Source organism: Melanostigma gelatinosum, assembly GCF_949748355.1.
Source record: "Melanostigma gelatinosum genome assembly, chromosome: 6".
In the NCBI taxonomy this organism is placed as follows: domain Eukaryota; kingdom Metazoa; phylum Chordata; class Actinopteri; order Perciformes; family Zoarcidae; genus Melanostigma; species Melanostigma gelatinosum.
Genome location: NC_136639.1, coordinates 27,922,209 through 27,937,293, shown reverse-complemented (window position 1 = coordinate 27,937,293; position 15,085 = coordinate 27,922,209). Strand labels below are relative to the sequence as shown.

The following is a 15,085-nucleotide window of genomic DNA, read 5'->3' as shown; positions in this document are numbered from 1 at the left end:
CAAATATAACACCCCAGCCCTGGCTTAATGAATCCACCCAGGATTATAAGAGGGACTGTAGCAGAAAGGAACGTAAATGGAACGATGCAATGAAGACTTATCAAACGGCAGTTAAAGAAACAAGAACTTCCTTCTTCTCCAACTTAATTTGCCTCACCAGAGATGTGAGCAGCTTTTAAACATGTCAGGAGGGGTAGTCATAGTTATTTTAGCAATTTTAAACCAGTATCTCTGTCCTTTTTAGCTGAAATCATATCCTGTATGAAATCAACTCCGTGCAGTCTGAATTCTATACCAACTACATTTCTTAATGCAGTTGGTGCCAGTATTTTATTGATTAGTAACAGCTCATTAGCAACAGGAACTGTTCCATCGACTCTTCAACATGCTGTGGTCCAACCTCTTTTAAAGAAACCTAACCTTGATCCCTCCGCTCTTAGACATTTTAGACCCATTTCTAAACTTCTGTTTTAGAGAAAGTGGTTTCAACCGAGCTTTTAGCTTTTGTGTCTTAAAAACGTCTTTGAGAAGCTTCAGTCAGGTTTGAGAGCTTTGCAGCACAGAAACCTCCTCAAGGTTGAGCAGCCGACAGAGGGAGAGCTGCATTTCATTTATTCAGACCTGAGAGCAGCCTTTGACAATAGACCGTGACATTCCAATCAACCGTCTTAAAACGTCGATGTGTTCTTGGAGTCACGTCCTGGGAAGGTTCACCACTGTTCCAAGTCTCCTCCAGTTGTGGGTGATGGTTCTCATCGTGGTTCGCTGGAGTCCCAAAGCCTTAGAAATGTCTTTGCAACCCTTTCAGACTGATACATGTCCGTTACTTTGTTTCGTCTGTTCTTGGGTTTCTTTAGATCTCGGCATGATGCGTTGCCCTTTGAGATCTTTAGCCTCCTTCACTTTCTCAGACGGCTTCTATTGAAGAGATGTATTGATTCAACAGGTCAGGCAGTAGTCAGGCCTGGTGTGGCTCGTGAAATTTCACTCAACTTCCTAAAAAATGTGGTTAATCACAGTTCAGTCATGATTTATCAAGGGGGGGGGGGGGTAGCTTTTCTCCCGTAGTAAATGAAATCAGCATTTAAAAACTGCATTTTGTATTTACTCGGGTTATCTTTGTCGAACATTAAAATGTGTTTGATGATGTGAATCATTTAAGTGGGACAAATATGAAAAAACACGTTCCTTGTTCAGTGATTTGGAACAAAACCAGTGTTCCCTTGACTTACGTGAAGTCTAATAATCCCTCGTGCCTCAATGCGCAGCTCTTATTCCATGTCTCACCTCTATCTGTTTGGCCTTGAAGACCGAGCTCAGGCCGGAGTTAAAGGAAGCTCCAGAGAACATGGAGGTAACAGGGTAGGTCTGATCCAAAGTCGCGGATGAAACTAAAGGCGAGTGCGTTTCCCATCAGGAACCCTCGGCTCTGGAACGAGCTGCCGGAGGAGACGAGGCTCTCAGAATCACTCGTCTAAATGACTTCTTAAAACACATTTTTACACACTGGCTTTTATGTGATGTCATCGCTTTTCTGTTTGATTTTTATTTGTTGATTTTACAAAATGATTTTACAATTTTTATTTTTTTATTTGATGGTATCGACTGTCTCACTGATCTTTCTGTTGTTGTTACTGTTGTCTTGCTTTTGCTGCTTTGTCTGTCAAAGCATTTTGTAAACTCTGTCTTTAAAGGTGCTATATAAATAAAGTTATTATTATTATTATTATTAATTAACCTCACTCAGTCTGGCCTTACCATAAGTCAGTTTAGTGTATCGGGATGTCAGCCTGCTACAGCGGTCACAATCACAAAGGTAAACATGGAAATAGCCGCAGATTCGACCATCCAGCTGCGTTGATCTGAATGGGAATGTCCATTCTACTCCTGTTCTATTTCTATGCACTTAACGGTTTAAACCACTGAAATCTAGAAGGTACAGGAAACATTGAGGCTCTTCACTCTAAACTAACGACGAGTCACTGATTTGTTTCCTGCTCAGGGTCTCTGAGGAAGACACTGAGCAGGCTACCTGGCTGCTCATTGGATGAGAGTCCACATGTTTGTAATGCAAACTCAGTGAATCTATCAAAGGTTTCCAGAAGTACTGAATTGAAATGTGCTTGTTGTGGACCATCTTTAGCAGCTCTGACAGGCAGTCATGGCTTTGATGGGCGTCATGGCCCCGGACTCTGCTGGGCATTCGGCCGGCGTCGAACTCGGACTTGAGTTTCCTCGTCCTGTGGAGCAGGAACACAAGGGAAAAGTCATCGCTGTCTTCCGTCTCCTGAAGGACGACTGTATCTGTGCTGGATCGGCATTGGTTTACAAGGAATACATGATGTTGGTTTTACACGTACAGTTTCAGCAGTGTCTGCCGTCTCCTCTCCTTCTGTGTGTTCACTGCCAGCAGTGAACGCCTCAAAGTCAGACAGAGCGCTTTCCACCGCCTCCTCGTCATAGTCGGTCTGGTATTCATCAGACACTTCCTCTGAGTGAGACAACAGGAGCACCACTTGTATTTACACCACTCAGAGCGACAGCCGAAGTCAAAGAAGGCTTTGATGTTAAGATGTTTTCAATGTATACAGAACATCTTTGATGCGTTGGTTTGGGATTTCAATATTGTACTGATAACTAACCATTGATTGAGGCATTCTTCACAGGTTCGATCCTCGACACTATCTCTGCCAGGTCTGTGAAGGAGGCGTTCGGACAGGTAACCACCTGAAGGAGACAAGCCGCATCATCACAAAGATGACTTTACATCAGCTTCAATTCACTTTCATCCCACTGTTCATGAAGAAAGTGATGATTTAGAACGCTGGGTTACATTATAACCGTGGTTCTCTGAGTGAAGATACCATCTCTCCAAATAGTTACATATTAGGAGGTAATCTGTGAGCTATTTCAGTATTATAATAATAGTAATGTAATAATAGTTTTAAATGAATTCATCTGAAAACATTTCCCAGACCTGGCAGAATTATTGATTTCCACATATTCTGAGTTGTGTCAACACAAAGTCCATACTGGTCTGAAGTGTGAAGAAAGAAAACAACATGTCCGTGGCTTTAACTCGTGGTCTGGACGAGCCGTGTCTGGAGTCTGGACTCACATGGCCGGTCTTGTTCTTGTGGAACTCCTCCTGATGTCTGTCCTTAAGCATGCTGTCCACCACGCCACTGCGCTGCCACACATCAAACACTGTCTTTCCGTGCTGGTATCCCACCTCCTGCACACACAGTGAAGCAGGATGAGTGGGAGATCCTGAGCCGGCGGGGGGAAGAGACACAGATAACATGCGACACAGAGGGGCAACTCACAGCGATCTCATCAAACTTGCCGAACTCGAGTGTGCCGTAGTGGTCGATGGGCGGCCGAATGTACTCGCAGTAGTCGCTGTCTTTTACCACTTCCAGCTGCTGCACGCAACACACGTAAGCAAGCCGGGTTTGGATCTCTGCCATGTTCAGGACCTGCGAGGTAGAATTAGCTGAGTCCACAGGGCTGTGAAGGCCGGCACTGGTGTATCCAGCATCCTGAGGTTTTATCATTCTCAAACAGACGCTCAACCATTTCTCCAACATAAGTTCAGCAGGTGATCACTTTACAGACGAGATAACTAGAGAGGACATCTTTCATGAAAGAGTACCTTCACTTTCTCAGCCAGAGGGTTGAAGCGTTTCCACAGCAGCCACCAGCCGTTCAGGGAGTCACCGTAGTTGGTCAGGTTGGTTTCATCCCGACTTCCAACGTCGATTGCAATCACAACCTTGGCCCCCATAGAGCGAGCCACGTCAGCTACATCCCAGAATGAGAGAAGACATTCATTTACAGGTTTCAGAGGCCAAGAAGACATCGTTTCTCAATCAGAGTTTGACATGATCACAGAATGATTTGGTAATTTCACAAGACAGATTTATATTTAGTTTGAAGGTATCTGTCAAGGAAGAAAGGACATGAATGGCAGCCTCTGTGCTGTTGTTGAGTCTTTCCTTTGACTCTGTGGGTTCTGAGTCTTTATCTAGAGCACGACTGCTGAGACCATCTGCTGTACTGGGTGAGCACTTTGAGCACCGGATTGTCCTGCCTGCCGATGATCATTTCTTTTCCCTGCATTGCCAAACCCAAAACATGCAAAACATCGGGTTATAAAATCAAAAATTCAAAATCTTAAAATACGCTAATAAATGGAGGAGAGAAGTAGTCCTGGTCAGGAGGCAGCACACAGACCGCTGCACATATCGAGGCAAACAAATAGGACCGAATATAGATGAGATAACTCAATCAGATGATGATTCTGCTGGAGACTACATCACTAATTCATCAGAGCGATGGAGCTCTCTAATCTCACTTACTGGCAGGATTATCATGCTGAAAATGGATCATCTTTCGAAACTTTTACATTTATTTCAGAATATTCCCCTAACCTCCACATCCATTTCCAAAACTGAAAAAGTTATCCATCGACTTTATATGGAACAGAAAACGTCCGCCATCACGTCGCTCTCTCTGCTGTACCTCCCGTACTGCTGCCTGATCTCCCGCGGTGCTACAGCCCAGCAGAGAAACTTTTACTTTGATTTCTCATCTAAAACATCCTCCATGTTGTCCTGCGATAGATGCAGTTTCGTCCCTCCACTCGTACATGTGCTCTACGGGTATTTGAATAGGATTGATCTCTGGCATGCTGTGAATGTCAGGTTCTTCTTGCTTCAGTCCAATATGGGGCAATGAGGCCTTTGTGCCGGTCGATCCGACGGAGGCTTCTGACTGCGGGCAGGCCGAGGTCTTGCAAAACTCCAAGATGTCTTTCATGATAGAGCCCGTGTGTCATTTGAGAAGAAACATTAAAAAACAACCTTTGTTAAATACCAAGAGATCAGAAGCAGTCATTGAGCAACGCCACCTCTTTCTGCTTTACACTTTGACTGATTTGACTTTATATATTTTACTATTGTCGTCAGTGAGTGAAAACCAATAAACAAATTGCTGGAAAGAAAAAGGTGCTATTTCTATATTTGGTTGTGGAATATATAACTCCCGGTGCTGTGCAGCACATGCAGTTAGGTCCACTCCCACCATGTCCCTGTCTCTCACCAGGCAGGTTGTTGATGTACCCGCCGTCCATCAGCAGATGTCCATCTTTGGGATCACAAAGCGGTGGCAGGTAACCAGACAGGGACATGCTGGCCCGGACGTACCGCCACAACGAACCTGGAGAAGTGAACGGTTAACAGTGTAAAGACTTCAGGTACTACGAGAACATGCTTTACGTGCCGAGTCATAAAGAGACCACGGGAGTGTTCGTTCATGTACATTAGCTTTGCTGCCCATTATTCTCCAGCACTCAGTTAAACATCGAACTCATTTATTTCACAACAAGTCTCTTTATAACAAAAAAGGTTTCAGAGGAGATTCCAAAAAGGTAAATGTATTCATTTTGTTGCCATCATAAAGTAAAGTAGCTGGATGTCTTTTAAAAAGAAGAAGTAAATGAAAAAGTCCAAAGTTGCACAGACCGTCAGTGTGAACCCTCATGGAGGAAGCTGTGATGTCTGTTGTAATGTTGAAGTAGGGCAGCCACAGGTCCTAGCAGAAGCAGAAACAGCTTTTCTAATTCAGTGCCACACCACTATTATGGAAAGATGCAATCTCACTGTTTAACAACCACAACTTGTTTTAATGTGCCAACTGGTAAATACTGTATATGTCACATCCCATAGTAATGATGAGGTGCTCACTTCAAGTGTGACATGAAGGTGTAAAGACGTACTGCACACTCAGCTGTGGAAACTGAATCCAAATGACAAGGCTTCACAAAGTACGCGCTGATAAACACACACAGCAGAGCGGGAACACGTTCCTTGTTCAGTGATTTGGAACAAAACCAGTGTTCCCTTGACTTACGTGAAGTCTAATAATCCCTCGTGCCTCAATGCGCAGCTCTTATTCCATGTCTCACCTCTATCTGTTTGGCCTTGAAGACCGAGCTCAGGCCGGAGTTAAAGGAAGCTCCAGAGAACATGGAGGTAACAGGGTAGGTCAGATCCAAGATCTTCTTAAAGTACGAGGTCATATCCTGAGGATGAAAGGGATTCACAAGGGAAGTCAGCTTTCCCCAAAAACGCTCAGAAATGGAATTTGCGTAAAGAAAGCTTGTGTCAAGGAGAGAAGAGGAAAGTCTGATATGAATAAATATTAGTACAATGTCAACACACCATGGCCCACTCACGAGCCCGGACCCTCATGCGACTGTTGTTCTTCTCCTCGGCATACAGCGCTCCGATGAAGGAGCCGATGGAGGTGCCGCCCACCATGTCGACCGGGATCCCCGCATCGTTCAGAGCCCGCAGGATACCGATCTGAGAGCAACCCCTAGCAAGAGACAGCCTCCATCAAAGAACAGCACATGATATGATGTGACGATATCTCATCCCGATCAACCGTTCTAACAAGTTCATCTGTCTCATATTTACAGTCAGATTATTTTAAGGATCTGGGAATTGTTGTCAGTCGTGAGAATTAGACTTTTATTTGACTCATCTGGAAACCAACTGCACCTGATATTCACCTGAAGCATCTCTACCACTTCTTCACATCTTAATCTCTCCCCCTCTCCCAAAGCTCACTCTTCCACACATACTGTTCCTATCCACCGTAATCTTCCCTCCTGTCTCCTCCTCATCTGTCTCCTCCTCATCTGTCTCCTCCTCATCTGTCTCCTCCTCATCTGTCTCCTCCTCATCTGTCTCCTCCTCATCTGTCTCCTCCTCATCTGTCCCCTCAGCTCTCCCCTCACCTGACTTCTTCCCACTCATGCCTCCCGACTCTGCCACAGACCATCTTCTCTCTACATTGTTCTCTTCTCTGGACTTCCTCAGTCCTGGTACGCTCGCCCAACCTTTTCAACGCTGCGGTTGTCTGCCTCTGTGAATGCTGGAGGCTAGTCGTAAATATATGGGAGCAGTAACACGTTATTGGCAGTGTATCTGCTGTAGTCATGTGTCTACCAGGTGTCAGATCACAGCTGGGAGGAATACACTTCCTACCTCGTCACAGCTCCAGGACAAGGCAGAGCAGTGAGGGACAGAAACACGTCAATCAGAACAGAAACAGTGGGAATACACCTGCTTATTGGAATATACATATTTAGCATACATATGCATTGATTACAATTGACTATCAGTTGTTTTCTGTTTCGTATTGATACTTTTGTCTGACCTCAATAATTGGATGAAAACATAGCTGCTATGTGGAGGTACTACAGTCCCAAAACAGTGCACTTGATTGTGATTGTAGGGTGTGTACTTGCTGCTTGAGGTTAAGTCTTACAATGCTGGTGTAGTGGATGTGTTTGTGTACCTGGCGCCCCCTCCACCCAGCACAAGGGCAATGCTGTTTCCTGTCAGAATCCTGGCCAGACGAGAGAAGTCGGAATGACGATCCGGAGACTTCTCAAACACGCGCTGGTACAACTCCCTCTGAAAACAGCCAAACATGAAGCATCTGCTAACTGGACCAGAATTGCCCATAAAAGACAGGGTTGGTTGGCAGCTGGTACCAGTTTGGGTAAACTCCTCCGGGAGAAGACTCTGCGGGGGCAGGACAGGTGATGGTGTCTGGAGATCCAGCTCCGCATGTTGAGCCACTCGGCCGTCTCTTTGGGCGGCGGGCCGTCCTCCCTGTGCAGCAACACCAGCTGCTTCTGAGCGCGCACTGCACTGCCCTCCAGCATGCGCTCCAACTACAGGCGGACGACAGGAAGCTCAGTGGACATCCATTGCAGAATGGAACTGTTGTGGTATGGCTGCAGTCAAAGTGAACAGTCTTATGAGGCAGATCAGCTGTGGTTTAGCTCGATTGTAAGTTGTAGGGGTTGGCGTACTTACCTACAGTTTATATAGAAGAGATTAATAACTAATTTCATTTAGCAAAGAAACTGCTGACAAAACTGCTAGGACCTTGCAACCTTTCTCCGTAGGGCTTCAAGAGCATTTTCAAGGTCGGGGAAATTCCTAATTTTCCTCTGAATTCCCCTGAAACTGAACATGCTCACAATACAGAATAGTACGACAACTTGAGAAGAAATCTTTCTCCTCATCTTAATAACACAGCATATATACGTATATATATATACGTATATATATATATATATATATATATACATATATATATATATATATATATATAACACGTATATATATATAACACGTGTATATATATACACACGTGTGTATATATACACACGTGTGTATATACACACACATGTTATATATATATATATATACACACGTGTGTACATATATACACACGTGTGTACATATATACATCACATTCTTCTATTATCTCGTTAAATGAGAACGCCCCGTGTACTTTCTGCTGACAGAGCTCCAGCAGCTGACCTGTCGTGAGTGTATTTAAACTGACCTCACCCACAGTGGGCTCCTGCTCACCCAGTCCCACGATGATGATGCAGTCAGCCTGGCGAATGCAGCGCTGGGTCCAAGGCGTGAGGCTCGGGTCAGACTGGTAGAGGACAATGCGATGGATGTCTTCCTGCTGCCCGAGCCAACTGGACAGACGGTACTCATGGACACTTTAAAATAAGAAAAACAAGCGGTTGACTCTGTACATTACATGAGATCTGTTCAACAAATCATGTCTGTTAGGGTTAGTATGTAACTTAAGATGAAGTAACAGTGGTATTGCTGTGTGTACAGACAGTCTTAATCAATCAGTCAACCAGCAATGCCTGATGAACTTCAAAGACTCTGAATGCATGACTTATATTCCCACGTTTCCACCACTCAAACAGTGTACCTGTCCAGAGCAGCAGAGCCGAGGCGCTGTTTGATGAAGTCACTGGTCAGGAGGAGAGTCGGACCTTCAGAGAACAGAAACATGTCAGATGAGTTTTTAAAATAGGACCTAAGACGTTGTTGTGAATGTATCACAGTGCAGACTCTAAAGTAGATCCTCCTAACCCTTAAAAGTGGATATTAGTATAGTATTAGTGTGTCTTTGCAATACATTTCCTTCACTTCCCTATTCTTCATCTGTGCTTCGTTTGTAGTGCATGTTCTTCATCCTCACAATGGGGACGGCTACGTTTCAGGACTACGGACAGCGGCGCATCGACACACACCAACTGCTTTGAAACAACAGCTAAGCGACAGTCACATGTCTCTCAGCCAATAGGTTTGTTGTTTTTACTATTAATATCCATCTATAGATAAATAAAGATCAATGAGCAGAAGGAAAAAAGAGCTTTAGACACTGAATGTGATCCATTCTGCTCCCTGGGGTCAGTAGAAAGAAACGTTTTGTTCTGTGAAAATCCAAAACCATCAGTCGAAAAGGACTGACTTCTTAATTATTGCCTTACAGTTGTCATCATTTGATCCTATTAGACATGAGTGTGAAATTATCACAATTAGCATGACTCTTTGAATTAAGCACAGAGTGGAGTAAGTACTGTGTGTGTGTGTGTGTGTGTGTACCGATGCCACTCAGAGCATGCTGCAGCTCCAGAGTGAAGGCCGTGAGGGGGACCTCCTCAGACACAGGCAGGATGGACACGGTGGACAGGTTGGAAGCTGGATTTCCAGTATCCCATTTGCTGGTGGGCGTGTGGAGAGCAAGACTGCGAGCTGGAGGACAGAGTGTTTTTCTCATTGGACAGATTTAAATGTTGTATATATTCCATATTGTATGGATATGCTCGTTTATCTTGAATGTCTATAGGTGTAGCGCAGCAGAGTGAGGCTCCGACACGTTTAGCATCCAATAAGGTGGAGTATATCAATTCAGTCTCATCCTGAAACACACGAGCAAAAAGAGTGTCTAATTACCAGCCAGGGGTCCATTGCCCTGCTGCATGTTGCCCAGGATCTTCTGTCCCAGCAGGTGAATCAGCCTGGTGACGACCTGAGGATACCTCCTCTTGATGGAGTTCAGCGCCCCTTCAGGTAGCTTGGCAAGCTCAGAGTCCCTGACGGCGTGGACCGTGGTGGCTCGGTTCATGTGGGTCAGGGCCTCAACCTGGACAATGCACAACACAGGTGTTGTACTGCAATGTGCATGGCCTAAAAATGCCTTGCTCCAGTGTGTCTTTAGATTGTGTCTTATCGGCAGTTTCTGACCACTCACCACACCGATCAGATCCCCACGGCCATACTCTCCCGCCAGCTCCTTCTTCCCATCATCCTTTGCAATGACAGAGCGCAGTCGGCCGCTGAGGACGATGAAGGTGCTGTCGGACTTGTCCCCCTGTCTAAAAACAACCAAATCAAACATTACCCACGTACAATAGTATGATTTCATTTATTTATTACAGTTGTTTTTGCTTTCACACATCTATATAAATGTATTTTCATAATTTGTATAATTATTGCAGTATCCCCTGCCTGACTGTAACATGCATAACAGACTTCTTTATGTCCTATTTTATTTGTTGTCTCCTTTCACATGTTCTTCTAGTGTCTCCAAAACACAAGAACATTGGACCTCATGCGAGAACATTGTGATATTCTTATCTTAACTTGCTCTTCCGTTTTTTCGTACAGTGCTCTCACTGGAATGAGCCACGTCAGATTGGATCACAGCAGGCTAATAGTACACGAGTCCTACGACAGGTCTGGACCACAACTTGTGTTCAAACCTAATAGAATATTCTAAATATGAATGCTTCTTGCATGAGACCCAGTTTACAGAAATGAAGGCGTGGCTAAACAAATAACTGCTTCTACGGTGTAATAAGGTTTATTAAAATACATCTCATTACAGAGGAGATACCTATAGACGGCACGGCCGGCCTCCACAGCCATCCAGTCCAGGGCAAAGTCAATCTGTCTGACAAATGGTGACACTCTCTTCACCACAGTGTGAGCTACGTTCAACACCATCCTGGGCTCCTCGCGCATCATCCTGCCAAGTCACAAACACAGACTTCATTGCATCCTAGAGGTGTGAAGCTACTTTGAAACCCCCCCAAAAAAGGCTGAGTGTTCCGTCTGCGAGCTTGATCCTACTCATAGAAGTGGGCCTTGGATATGGAGAGGAAGGTGCAGTCTCTGTGAGCTCGGACAGTGTAGATGAGGGGCTCCCCCGTGAGAACAGCCATGTGACCCACCATCTCCCCCGGGTGGGTGACGAACAGCAAGGTCTCCTCCTCACGGTCGATCATACGCTGGTACACATGGAGCGACCCAGAGATGACAAATTCCACGCTCACATCCTGCGGAGAGGAAATATAAGAAAGGGTCTGGAGGAAGGGAAGGTCGTGCCTCCCTTAGAAGCCGGGCAAACCCTACTTTGAATATTTCTCAAATGATGGTTCCTGTCTTTTGTTCTTTGATTGAGGAAACTTCAGCTCAATCAACTCCTGTTCAATCAGAGGCTCCTCAGAAGGCTGCATGATGGAACACTATTCTACTGATCCACTGGAAGGCTTTGATCATGCAAGTGTGTGCCAACAAAGGCAGAAATCTGCAAACAACGAAACATGAGCCAAAACAATGCAGGTTTCAGACTTTTACCAAAAATCAGCTTTCCATGCTGTGTGTAGGATGTGTGTGTGTCCTCCATGCTGTGTGTAGGATGTGTGTGTCCTCCATGCTGTGTGTAGGATGTGTGTGTCCTCCATGCTGTGTGTAGGATGTGTGTGTCCTCCATGCTGTGTGTAGGATGTGTGTGTGTCCTCCATGCTGTGTGTAGGATTGTGTGTCCTCCATGCTGTGTGTAGGATGTGTGTGTCCTCCATGCTGTGTGTAGGATGTGTGTGTGTCCTCCATGCTGTGTGTAGGATTGTGTGTCCTCCATGCTGTGTGTAGGATGTGTGTGTCCTCCATGCTGTGTGTAGGATGTGTGTGTGTCCTCCATGCTGTGTGTAGGATGTGTGTGTCCTCCATGCTGTGTGTAGGATGTGTGTCCTCCATGCTGTGTGTAGGATGTGTGTCCTCCATGGTGTGTGTAGGATGTGTGTCCTCCATGCTGTGTGTAGGATGTGTGTGTGTCCTCCATGCTGTGTGTAGGATGTGTGTGTGTCCTCCATGCTGTGTGTAGGATGTGTGTGTGTCCTCCATGCTGTGTGTAGGATGTGTGTGTGTCCTCCATGCTGTGTGTAGGATGTGTGTGTGTCCTCCATGCTGTGTGTAGGATGTGTGTCCTCCATGCTGTGTGTAGGATGTGTGTGTCCTCCATGGTGTGTGTAGGATGTGTGTCCTCCATGCTGTGTGTAGGATGTGTGTGTCCTCCATGCTGTGTGTAGGATGTGTGTGTCCTCCATGCTGTGTGTAGGATGTGTGTGTCCTCCATGGTGTGTGTAGGATGTGTGTCCTCCATGCTGTGTGTAGGATGTGTGTGTGTCCTCCATGCTGTGTGTAGGATGTGTGTGTGTCCTCCATGCTGTGTGTAGGATGTGTGTGTGTCCTCCATGCTGTGTGTAGGATGTGTGTGTGTCCTCCATGCTGTGTGTAGGATGTGTGTGTCCTCCATGCTGTGTGTAGGATGTGTGTGTGTCCTCCATGCTGTGTGTAGGTGTTTGCTGTGTGTAGGATGTGTGTCCTCCATGCTGTGTGTAGGATGTGTGTGTCCTCCATGCTGTGTGTAGGATGTGTGTGTCCTCCATGCTGTGTGTAGGATGTGTGTCCTCCATGCTGTGTGTAGGATGTGTGTGTCCTCCATGCTGTGTGTAGGATGTGTGTCCTCCATGCTGTGTGTAGGATGTGTGTGTCCTCCATGCTGTGTGTAGGATGTGTGTCCTCCATGCTGTGTGTAGGATGTGTGTGTGTCCTCCATGCTGTATGTAGGATGTGTGTGTAGGATGTGTGTCCTCCATGCTGTGTGTAGGATGTGTGTCCTCCATGCTGTGTGTAGGATGTGTGTGTCCTCCATGCTGTGTGTAGGATGTGTGTCCTCCATGCTGTGTGTAGGATGTGTGTGTCCTCCATGCTGTGTGTAGGATGTGTGTGTCCTCCATGCTGTGTGTAGGATGTGTGTGTCCTCCATGCTGTGTGTAGGATGTGTGTGTCCTCCATGGTGTGTGTAGGATGTGTGTGTCCTCCATGCTGTGTGTAGGATGTGTGTCCTCCATGCTGTGTGTAGGATGTGTGTGTCCTCCATGCTGTGTGTAGGATGTGTGTCCTCCATGCTGTGTGTAGGATGTGTGTGTGTCCTCCATGCTGTGTGTAGGATGTGTGTGTCCTCCATGCTGTGTGTAGGATGTGTGTGTCCTCCATGCTGTGTGTAGGATGTGTGTGTCCTCCATGCTGTGTGTAGGATGTGTGTGTCCTCCATGGTGTGTGTAGGATGTGTGTGTCCTCCATGCTGTGTGTAGGATGTGTGTGTCCGCCATGCTGTGTGTAGGATGTGTGTCCTCCATGCTGTGTGTAGGATGTGTGTGTCCTCCATGCTGTGTGTAGGATGTGTGTCCTCCATGCTGTGTGTAGGATGTGTGTGTAGGATGTGTGTCCTCCATGCTGTGTGTAGGATGTGTGTCCTCCATGCTGTGTGTAGGATGTGTGTGTCCTCCATGCTGTGTGTAGGATGTGTGTCCTCCATGCTGTGTGTAGGATGTGTGTGTCCTCCATGCTGTGTGTAGGATGTGTGTGTCCTCCATGCTGTGTGTAGGATGTGTGTGTCCTCCATGCTGTGTGTAGGATGTGTGTGTCCTCCATGCTGTGTGTAGGATGTGTGTCCTCCATGCTGTGTGTAGGATGTGTGTGTGTCCTCCATGCTGTGTGTAGGATGTGTGTGTCCTCCATGCTGTGTGTAGGACGTGTGTGTCCTCCATGCTGTGTGTAGGATGTGTGTGTCCTCCAAGGTGTGTGTAGGATGTGTGTGTCCTCCATGCTGTGTGTAGGATGTGTGTGTCCTCCATGGTGTGTGTAGGATGTGTGTGTCCTCCAAGGTGTGTGTAGGATGTGTGTGTCCTCCATGGTGTGTGTAGGATGTGTGTGTCCTCCATGGTGTGTGTAGGATGTGTGTGTCCTCCAAGGTGTGTGTAGGATGTGTGTGTCCTCCATGCTGTGTGTAGGATGTGTGTGTCCTCCATGCTGTGTGTAGGATGTGTGTCCTCCATGCTGTGTGTAGGATGTGTGTGTCCTCCATGGTGTGTGTAGGATGTGTGTGTCCTCCAAGGTGTGTGTAGGATGTGTGTGTCCTCCAAGGTGTGTGTAGGATGTGTGTGTCCTCCATGGTGTGTGTAGGATGTGTGTGTCCTCCATGCTGTGTGTAGGATGTGTGTCCTCCATGCTGTGTGTAGGATGTGTGTGTCCTCCAAGGTGTGTGTAGGATGTGTGTGTCCTCCATGCTGTGTGTAGGATGTGTGTGTCCTCCATGCTGTGTGTAGGATGTGTGTGTCCTCCATGCTGTGTGTAGGATGTGTGTGTCCTCCATGGTGTGTGTAGGATGTGTGTGTCCTCCATGGTGTGTGTAGGATGTGTGTGTCCTCCATGGTGTGTGTAGGATGTGTGTGTCCTCCATGGTGTGTGTAGGATGTGTGTGTCCTCCATGCTGTGTGTAGGATGTGTGTGTCCTCCATGCTGTGTGTAGGATGTGTGTCCTCCATGCTGTGTGTAGGATGTGTGTGTCCTCCATGCTGTGTGTAGGATGTGTGTGTCCTCCATGGTGTGTGTAGGATGTGTGTGTCCTCCATGGTGTGTGTAGGATGTGTGTGTCCTCCATGGTGTGTGTAGGATGTGTGTGTCCTCCATGGTGTGTGTAGGATGTGTGTGTCCTCCATGCTGTGTGTAGGATGTGTGTCCTCCATGCTGTGTGTAGGATGTGTGTGTCCTCCATGCTGTGTGTAGGATGTGTGTGTCCTCCATGGTGTGTGTAGGATGTGTGTGTCCTCCATGCTGTGTGTAGGATGTGTGTGTCCTCCATGGTGTGTGTAGGATGTGTGTGTCCTCCATGCTGTGTGTAGGATGTGTGTGTCCTCCATGCTGTGTGTAGGATGTGTGTGTCCTCCATGGTGTGTGTAGGATGTGTGTGTCCTCCATGCTGTGTGTAGGATGTGTGTGTCCTCCATGCTGTGTGTAGGATGTGTGTGTCCTCCATGCTGTGTGTAGGATGTGTG

General features: G+C 46.5%; 1 protein-coding gene across 1 annotated transcript in view; it reads right to left on the bottom strand.

Annotated features, from left to right (window-relative positions):
* Positions 1-2,099: 2,099 nt before the first annotated feature.
* Positions 2,100-15,085, bottom strand: part of pnpla7b (patatin-like phospholipase domain containing 7b) — a 96,746-nt gene continuing 83,760 nt past the window's right edge. The window contains exons 17-35 of the mRNA XM_079269821.1: positions 11,037-11,242; positions 10,801-10,932; positions 10,156-10,279; positions 9,858-10,047; positions 9,507-9,656; positions 8,827-8,890; positions 8,434-8,602; positions 7,568-7,750; positions 7,369-7,487; positions 6,225-6,381; positions 5,969-6,085; positions 5,526-5,595; positions 5,104-5,220; positions 3,656-3,804; positions 3,327-3,479; positions 3,119-3,235; positions 2,643-2,727; positions 2,361-2,491; positions 2,100-2,240 (exon numbers count right to left, since the gene is read on the bottom strand). Coding sequence (XP_079125947.1) covers positions 2,178-2,240; positions 2,361-2,491; positions 2,643-2,727; positions 3,119-3,235; positions 3,327-3,479; positions 3,656-3,804; positions 5,104-5,220; positions 5,526-5,595; positions 5,969-6,085; positions 6,225-6,381; positions 7,369-7,487; positions 7,568-7,750; positions 8,434-8,602; positions 8,827-8,890; positions 9,507-9,656; positions 9,858-10,047; positions 10,156-10,279; positions 10,801-10,932; positions 11,037-11,242 — 2,496 coding nt within the window. The 3' untranslated portion in view covers positions 2,100-2,177. The remainder of the gene's footprint in view (positions 2,241-2,360; positions 2,492-2,642; positions 2,728-3,118; positions 3,236-3,326; positions 3,480-3,655; positions 3,805-5,103; positions 5,221-5,525; positions 5,596-5,968; positions 6,086-6,224; positions 6,382-7,368; positions 7,488-7,567; positions 7,751-8,433; positions 8,603-8,826; positions 8,891-9,506; positions 9,657-9,857; positions 10,048-10,155; positions 10,280-10,800; positions 10,933-11,036; positions 11,243-15,085) is intronic.